The following is a 9969-nucleotide window of genomic DNA, read 5'->3' on the forward strand; positions in this document are numbered from 1 at the left end:
CTACACTGTTCTGCATCTCTCGTCCTCCAATCTCTGATGGCTTCTGCCAACATCTCTTGGCGGCAAAATAAAAAAAAATTAGTTTGTCCCTGTCTTATTTACAAACAGTCATTAAGTAAGTAAAATGCCAAGACTTCTGGCATTCCGGCGCGCAATCTCATTCTCTCGCTTGCAACTCCTAGCCCATGCTGCCGTTCCTGTTGCGGGTTCGGATGTCCTATGCTGTACTGTTCTATGTTTCTACAAGGGAGTGGGATAGCTTGATCTTGGGTTTGGACATAGCTCGGCACAACATTGAGGGCCGAAGGGCCTGTTCTGTGCTGTACTGTTCTATGTTTCTATGAACCCTGTTTACGTGTAATCAAAAGGGAAAGTGGATTGCACCCAGAACACGTTACCCACCGAAACAACTATTCCAACGTTGAATGATTGTGTTAGAGGACCAAACTGAAAAGTTTGCTTATTTCAGAAGCTCGCTTGCAATTTTCTTTCAATCCATTTAAATACAAACCTGCTCAAATGAAATACTGTTAAAAAAATGCCCCAGAATGTATGCCCGGCAAATTAAATAATATTCAGAGGGAACTTCAAATAATTACTACCCGGAAGCACCAAAGAAGATAGGTTTGTTATGAAAAAAAACTATGAGATGTTTTTAGTTTTAATAATGACATAGTTCAAGATTTTTTAAATATATAAAACTACGCAACTCTTTTTCCCCCCAAGACTGGAACCAGCTGTAAATAACTGCCCGGTCTTTAATTAAGTAAGAGGGAAACTAATGTATGTGTAACTTGAAAGTGAAATGCGTGTTTTCTTGTAGTACAGTTTGAAAATTTGTGATGAAGCACCTCTCCCGTCTGTTGAATAAATTAGTTGTGTTTTTGTTTTAACTCTTCACGGTGGTGTGAATGCAGTGAGGAGAAAAAAGAGGGGGATGAATCACTGCAGACAGAACTCCCGCTGCTAGACAGGAGGTGATAAATAGGGATATCCCACAGGGTTTTTAACAGCGCGGGGGTGAGGTGGGAAGGGGGCGGGGGGGGGGGGAAACCAGATTGAATGCCACATTCTTGGGCCTCTGCAACTCAGAAGGCTGCCAGCAAAGCGGTGTACAGAGGAGGGCACTCTCGTTATGCTAACCCCCCTCCTCCCCCCCACCCCCATCACCGACCTGCCACATTCATTATGATCCACTCAGTGACCCAAGATTCGGGATCTGTAACATAGAACCACCTGTGGTACAGCCTTGCATTAGGATTCAATTGGAACAGTCGCATTTTCCCGAGTGTTACAGCTACTTGCACTGCCGGGAGGAGACAATTAGCCCTTTGTGTACACAACGCAGATTTGCAGAGGGCTACTACATTCCTGGTATGGTGCACTGTTCTGTGCAAGAGCAAGATGTACAATTCTGGGATTTTCTTGGAGTACACACCCAACGAATTTCGTGGAAATTTAAAATAACTTGTTGCTCTTTTCTAGAATTTGTGGATGTGAGACAGGGGCTATTGTATATACAACACACTGAGTGCGTTGACTATGAACTGCTAATAAGCATTACCGACACACCTAATGGGTGGTCTTAAAGTTCTCCCCCCACCCCCCAGCAAATGGTTTGATTAAAAAACTGGAGATTAAATTAAGGGAATACTTTTTCACTGTGCTATTGTGAGCCAGAACTGAGCGCAGAACTTCATAGGAAACACTGGAGGGCTGGAGCCGTCACACACAAAAAAACTTTCCTCTGCTGACAGTGGGTTCGCCAAGTATTGTGCTAACAAATGGTATTTGCCTCTGCAACAATAGTGTTCTTGCTAGCTGGCTGGAGAAGCTGAGACGAATCTGACCATCAGAAAAGACACCTCTCAGCTTGCAACCATATATACCCTGGAACGTTACCTCTTCCACCACCAGTCCCCCCCCCCACAGCCCCCCTCCCACATTCATACACACCCATCCCACTTCAAAAAGAAATGCCCTCCAATCATGAACAAGCACCCAAGGTTCCTCCACTGCACACAGTAAATGACACCGAAGAGGAATCATTAAATGCAATAGCATAATATCATAAAATGTGGCACAAAATGGAAAATTGGGTCGGTACCTGGCTGCTTTGAGATGGTTTCTGCCCTGCTCTCCTCTCAAAGGCAGCAAATTCAATGCAAATCGACGGTATGATAGCGACCGTGCTGTTTTTGAAGGTCCCACCTCAGTGACGTGGTGGACAGAGAACTGACACACCAGAAAGACAGCTACATATTCAACTTTCTCAGTCCCCTCAATCACATCCCGTGGCCCCTGTTTTTTTTACACAGCTTTCACACCCAGCCATAACTCTCCCCCCTCTTTACTGTCAAGAAGACTCAACATTTTGCCAGCACGCATTGACTTATGAGACACCCTTCATCCCTGACGTCACTTCCAGGTGATACAGTTTTGTGTCACAAGATTCTAACAGCAGGGAAGTGAATAGACAAAATAAATGAAATAAACCAACTTTTAAATCCCTCCATTCTTCTAGTACGGACCCCGACAGGTAACATATAGAGTTAAGGATTCCCTGAACTCGACAGATCCACTTGAAGAACAGGTACCCCAAACACAAAGCAGGAACGAAAGTTTTGAGACACATTTTTCCCCTCACTGATCAACGCTGATTGCCAATCGTTCTGCTCCAGTTTACAACAATAAGAAGTCTGACAACACCAGTTTACAACAAAACAGCGTTCAGCATTTGAGGGGTTAAAAGAAACTAGCCTCGCGAAATTTTTCCCTACTTAAAGGTCTGTAAACACTTCTCTTCATCTAGATGGGCATGTGATAAGCTGTGGCATGTAAGAAACTCACTGGGATCTCTGTTTAACACTCAAATTCAGTGTTAACACTTAACAGAACAGTGGTAAGCTGCGCCGCCAAGGTCAACGGCACAGATGTACTAATTGTATTATGAGTTTGACATCTAGTGGCCACCTCTGGCAGGGCAAAGCAGGCAAAGGTTAAATCAGCAAGCTCTGTCAAAGCGCTTCTAACTACCCACCCTCAGGGATAACCCATCAGATGCTTGTTGGCACGCCATGCAATCCCACCTTTTCAGTGAGGCCACACAAAGGAAACTAATGTGTGACACTGGACAACAATGCAGTGCTAATAAAGCAAGGAAGCACAAAAGGTCAAAACAATCCCAGTTTTTTTATATATATAAAAACCATGAATAAAACCAGCAACAAATTCCAGCTACAATCAGACAAAATCGTTCCCCTCCCAGTCCTGATGCATCCTTCTCTGCTGTTAGCGATAGTCAAACTGATCTTTAATTTTGAAGATTTAAATTGACACAAATCTAAACACTCTTTCCCACAATAAATGCCATAATTTATATATATATTAAAATGGGTGATATAACTTGTGTTTTGCAATTGAGCCCACCACTGCTAATATTTTGACTCTGTTGCCATCTACATAAAATGTCCAGCTCAGAAGTAGTTCAATAATACTACATCATCAAAACTTATATTGTGACCATAACAGGCCAGTCTGCTCAATGTCTGAAAAGTGGTAATACCCAGCAAAAATGTGAAGGTAACAGCAAAGAAAATGATACCAATAAAAATAAATTATTTCTAAAAGCATCAGAAAGAATGAGACACTAAGTTGGACGATAAATGGTCACATATGCCAATCTCATACTGTTGGAACCGCTTAAATCCGCTCCATTTATCTGAAAGTGGTAGTACAAAAAAGAGTAGCCATAACAGTAAGAAAAGTTTTAAATTTTTTCAGAGTGGAACTTTTTGATGTAAAAGTTCTGAAATAAAAACAATGATATGCAGCTACTTTGTATTATGTGTAGGCCATCCCAACAGCTTGGAAATATAAGCCTCCTTTTAAGCTATCTGCATCAAGACCATTTTGGGATGAGTAGCTTGAGACAACAACAGACATTATTTACACAAGCTTTTTCCATCAAGTTGGGTTCTCTCAGAAACTGAGTTTCACCAACACTGACGGTTGATCTAAAACAATATTTGGAATGGTGTTAAATAAATCCTGGTTAACAAAATAACTTCACAAGATGGCCCTTGCCTCAGACAGAAAATATCATAGCTACAACATTTAATTTCTTTGGCCTGTATATTCCACACTTTCTTCCTTATAAATTCTACAGACCATGCTAAAAAGTCACGGCTGCAATATTTTTACCAGAGGATAAAATTCTTTTGTGAAATATTTAATTTGAAATTTGTGATTGAGGAAGGAGGGCAATCAAATGATAGGTGCAGCATTCCAAAATCTTATTCTTAGTTGTAGGAAAATTACACCTCCTTACAGGATAATGCTACACCGCCACGCATTTACAGAATGCAGTGTTCAGAAACAAATGCAGCAATTCTGACAGAGCTGACAGCATTTAGTGCTGAAGATTATTATTTATTTTCAGAAGGCTAAAAACTTAACAGTTAATATTCATTGTCATGCCACCTTCACTATCCAAAGTGACTGATGTTCATAATATTGGAATTGAAGTCTTTCTATATCTAAAAGTACAATTTACAAAGGTAATCTTATTGTTTAAAAAATGGTTTTCTCTGCTATTTTCTTCTGACACTAACAAAATGAGGATCTATAAACATCATTGTTTTACATGGGCAACACGGCACTCTTGTACAAATCTACCACGGTGCATGCATAAAATGAATTAAGGGTCATCCCTTTCCTCAAACAAATTGCGACACTAACCATCCTGCCATCTGTCACAATTTAAAATTAAATTATCTTTCGCGACCGTCTTCTGTAACGACAACTTCAAATTCCTGTTGTATTTTCAATTAACCAGTCGTTAACACAGCAGAAAAAAGAAATGCACAAGGCATTTCTAGTTGTGTATACAGATTCAGTTAAAGATGCTGGAAACTCAACTTGCTATCAGCAAACGGTTTTAATTTACCAGAGCACCAAGTGACAGAAGCAGAAATACAGTACTGTCCATTGATGCCTTTTACCAAGCCTATCAGCTATTGTACTAAATAGATTACTATCATTACAAATGACAGGTCATAATACTTCCCACAGAGCTATTTTTCTACAGTATTATCATTCAATTCTGCAAATATTAACACAAAACTGCACCCTGAGAGGAGTGTTTGTCTTTATTAAAGATAGTTTTTGAAGCATAAATCATTGAACAAGCTTAGCCGTGCAATGTATCTGGATGGAAAATGTTAGTGTGTCTCAGTGGCATGAGAAACTCTTATTTACATGGAACTCCTGTTTCTATCCAAGTCTTTCAGTTTCCCACTGTGTTATCAATCCTTAAACTAAGAGCTTGTCAACAAACAAGAGTTAGAAAGCAAACACATTTGGCACATTAAAGCCTGCAGAATTTATAAGTTAGTGCATTTAAATTGCTCATCTTTCATTCTGCAAGGATACATATCTCCAGTCGAAAACTGGTCTCAGTATGGACTAAGCAGAGGAAATCCCATTGTGAACTTCACGATCCCCATTATATTTTTGTCTCTAACTGCTGTAAATTGTGTCACAATAAGAATTATCACAGTATTCATTCCAAAGTATTTAAGAGTCCAAACCATGGAAAAATAATAATTTAATGACCCATTATTGAATTACCACAGACAGGGGGATGTGTGGGGGGGGGGGTAAAATAAAACCCAGTCAAAATGACAAAATGGAAATCTGAGTGGTAACGCTATTCAGGGAAGTAGGGGGGTGGGGGGAAAAACTGCCATCCATACCTCTCTCTACCTCTGAATTCCACAATCAGTTGCTCTGTTGACTTCCAAATTGAAGATGGGCTAAAATCTGATTAAGCCACCGCGTTATACCACAACCCCAATCTGAATGTGTGAAAAACTAACCTAAAACTTCCCCCAGCAACCAATTACAACGTCTGCTTTAAAAAAAACTCGTGAGGGTGGAGGGGTGGATAAATGTGGACGGTGCAGTTACCCTTTACCAGTGCTGTAGCAATGACAACAAGTCAGAATTCCACAACTCAAACAATTCTGGTGGACCATGTTTTTACTGATGTCACTGGCGCACGGAAGTTTGTGGGTAAATATTTAACTACCATTACGAAATCTTTCTATTTTGCACAAGAATGCAGCAATGCACAAAAAATATGGATTGTTTCTGAAGGCCTCTCTCCTGTTTAAGTAGTAAATCTTTAGAAGCTCCTCAAATCGTTACATGGTTGCAACGGTGGCTTGTGAGAGCCAGTTTTATAGCCATTCAATAGATCACAATAATAAACGCCAAAAATTCCACACTGGGACGCAGTGTAGTCCTTTTGATTGTAAGCCTGTCCTTCTTTTTTCCCCCTGCAGAAAAAAATCCATTCAGCCGACCATGTAGTCGTTGAGGACGATACAAAACAAACCAAGTGTGAGAAATCCTATGTGATGGAGTCAACAAAAAAACATTTCCATGACAAAAAGATACTTTGCACTTAATCTACCTTACCATATGCAAGCTTTTCTTTTACTTGCCCCCCCCATTCCCACCGCCGCCCCCCCAAAAATACACATTTTAAAAAAAATGTCTTTTTGCCACGTTGAAATCTGGACTGGGAGAAATCTTGACAAGATGAGAGCGGAGCCGCCAAATAAAATATATTTGCCATTCTCACACTAAAAAAAATGTAATCTACCTTTACCAATATGCAGAAAAATCTGTAAAGTCACGTGAAGTTTTAACAGAATGGAAAATGTTTATTGTGTGCGACACGGCATTGGAATGAAGGTTTCTTTAGTGAGGGTTTCTGAGCCAGAGAATGTTTTAGAGAGAGAGGATCAAATAGGCACACACACACACACACACACACAAGTTGCTGAGAAGCAACCCACTTTGACACGGATTAGAATTGCCTTTCCTTTTGGCTCTCTACCTCACTTTCTGTCTGGATTATTATCCAGCCTCAGAGGGGAAAGGCTGCAGATACCGTATATGTAATCTTGATAACTATATCTCTATATGTATATACTGTACATATATTATTACCACTACCCACACAGTGGTCAGAGTGCGGAGGAGATGAACTCTTGACCACAATGCGGGTTTTTCTCCCACCCCTTCACTGGTCACGCAAAGCCGCTTCGACAGTTTAATTCTCTACCTTTTTTATATATAAACTGGGGAGGGGAGAGGAAAACCATCGCTCCCTCTCACGTTTTTAAGAAACAGGACATCTCGGCTTGCAGAGAAGCAAACGGTGCAGCAAGTCGAATAAGCAAAGCAGTCATGCAAACAACAGTCCCTTTCGACTTACAAATACTCAGCTTAAGAAAATGAACACTGCTCTTTTGATTATTTTAGAATTAAAAAAATAACTTGCAAATATTCGATTTTTTTTTGGTGGGGAGGTGGTTGTGGCAGGCAGTGAAATGTGATGCTGACTGGATTCAAGGGTCTTAGACTTCCTCTCCACCTCCCCCCCCCCGTCCCTGTCAAATATATTATATTTATATATACATATATGTGTGTGTGTGTGTTTAGTTCATTGCACTGGGAAAATTTCAAATTCGATGCTTTTATCCTGGAAGAAATTTTGGAGTCAGGGGTGCAGGAATGAAGTGAGAAATTAAAGATGGCTGGCAGGTCCAGCTGGGAGCTCGGCGTCTTGGCTTGTATTTATTTTAGACTCAACAACAGACACACACCAGCAGCCCCACACTGACCCTTCAACCCAACTCCTTCCCCACCCGCCACTGGCCTTCCTTAACCCAAAATTGAACCCCTCAAATTAAACACATTTCTTTTTTTAAAAAAAGAAAACTAAACTCCCCCCTCCCCACCACCACCCACCCACCCACACTTACACCACACACACATCTCTTTTAGCGTCCACCAATCTTCTCTGTAAACTTCTGCCAAAGTCGAACTAGGATGCCCTTTGCTGATCAGACACACTGTTTCTATTTTAACACACACACACACACACACACACTCTCTCTCATTCTCTTGTCTGTCAAACAGTTCCAAGTTACAAAATCCGGTATTCTGCCACTAAATAATCTTTGGAGAAAGAAAAGGATTTACCAACCAGTGGTGTGTGTTATCGAAATAGAAGGTTTCTCAGAGACAGGCAGCTGGGGGAAAGGAGAGAGGTGCGGGGTGGGGGGTAGGGTGTGTGTGTGTGTGTGTGTGTGTGTGGGGGGGTGGGGGGGTGGGGAGGAAGGCTGCTTGTTGAGACTGGCTATGTGTGCTTGGATGCGTTGTGTGTAGGGGGTTGATTTCCAGCACCATCCCCGCCCCCCCGCCCCGTCCTCCGCACTTCCCCGAGTCCAGCTTCTTGCAGCCCCGGTCACAACTCTCACTTGTGTGGGGGCAAGAAAGCGAGAGAGAGACAGGCAGGGAAGGGAGCTGGGTGGAACCCACGCCTTCAAACACGCACACACACATCTCTTCAAAAAGAAAATATAATCAGCATCTCAACTATTTTTTCTCCCCCTCAGAAAAAAAGAGAGGAAAGAAAAAGACGACGGAAAATAGGAGTGGAATATAACGCACTCATCCAGCCGTATCACTTTCTGAAACTAACCAACACTCGTGAAAGTACTGTTAGACTGCGCCGCTCACTCCGTGAGCAGTCTTCTAAAATCTCTGGCAAATGCTGCAGTTTCCCCAATGTTGCACTTTCCGGCTGAAGTCCACATTAGAAGGGGGAGGGAGGGAAAGAGGAAGGGGGGGGATGGAAGAGAGTGTGGAGGAGAGGGGGTTTTATCTGTGCCAACATTACACAAGAGTTTGCAAGTCAACCCTTCTCTTTTTTAAAAAAAAATAGAATTCTTTTAAAGGAAAGATCTCCCCTTTTGCCTTAACATCACCATCATCTCAACACACACACACACAATCTTATCCTGTGAAATTGGGAAGGGGTTGAAATGGGGAAGAAGGGGAGAAGAGGAGGAGGGGGAGAGAGGAGAGGAAGGCAAGATAATAAAGCAAAAGAGGTTTTTTTTCCCAAAAAGGGGAGGGAGAGAGAGAGAGAGGAGGGGAAAGGGGGAGGAAAGAAAAAAAGAAAAAAAAAGAAAAAAAGAAGGAATCGCAATAAGGATAAGTGAGGGGGGTAAACTGGGGAATGAAATAAGCAAAAAACAAGGCAGACTTACAATTTTGCGAAACTATTGCCACTGCTTCTTCGTCCGACTTGAGATGCTGGGGCTTCGCTTGCTTGCGGCGCGACATGGTGGAGGCGGCAGATACATCAGCAACAAATAAAAAAATAATGTTTTTTTTCGCAAATAGCCGAGTTGCAAAATTACGGAAATTAGCCGGGCAGGAGCGGCGCAAATGCGCATGTCAGTATATAATTATGATTATCAATAATGCATTGCGATTAATCATCACCACATCTGACAGCCCATTGGCTCCTGTCCAGAGGGGGGAGACACTTTGAGAGTATTCAAATTAGAAACAAGGGAGAGAGAGACAGAGAGAGAGAGAGAGACACACACACATACATACACACACACACAGAAATCAACTCACTGATCAATTGCTCTCCACTCTCTCTCACTGCAACCACCTCCCCTTGTTCCTGAACACTTCATATGTGTCTGTGGCCAACATCAAGACACACCAGCCCCCCTTCCCAAAAAATACACGCCCTCCCCCAGAGGAAAATATACCCCTTACCCAAGGAGAAAAATATATCCTTTATCCAAGGGGAAAAAAAATCCTTTACCCAAGGAGGAAAGTATGCCCCCTTACCCAAGGAGGAAAGTATGCCCCTTACCCAAGGGGAAAATATACCTCTTACTCATGGAGAAAAATATACACCCTCACCAAGGAGATAAATACACATCCACCCCCCCATATATTGCCACAAAAAGAACAAAAATAAATAAATTGCCACACTTTCTACTGCAGCCAAATTCTCCCTCTCTCCAGAATGACACTTTCTTCTCTTCTTGTAGAAAGTCTCCTCATCTCTTTCCCATTCATGTC

The 9969-nt window shown here is 41.8% G+C and overlaps 1 protein-coding gene across 2 annotated transcripts in view; it reads right to left on the reverse strand.

Moving 5' to 3' along the window:
- The window catches only part of LOC145346524 (sal-like protein 3), a 69691-nt gene extending 60175 nt beyond the window's left edge, over positions 1-9516 (reverse strand). For both annotated transcript variants that reach the window (XM_080193899.1, XM_080193898.1), the window contains exon 1: positions 9132-9516. In XM_080193899.1, the coding sequence (XP_080050025.1) occupies positions 9132-9207 (76 nt within the window). In that variant the 5' untranslated portion in view covers positions 9208-9516. The remainder of the gene's footprint in view (positions 1-9131) is intronic.
- Positions 9517-9969: the final 453 nt, after the last annotated feature.

Source organism: Carcharhinus amblyrhynchos, chromosome 8 (genome assembly GCF_965287045.1).
Source record: "Carcharhinus amblyrhynchos chromosome 8, sCarAmb.v2.hapA, whole genome shotgun sequence".
In the NCBI taxonomy this organism is placed as follows: domain Eukaryota; kingdom Metazoa; phylum Chordata; class Chondrichthyes; order Carcharhiniformes; family Carcharhinidae; genus Carcharhinus; species Carcharhinus amblyrhynchos.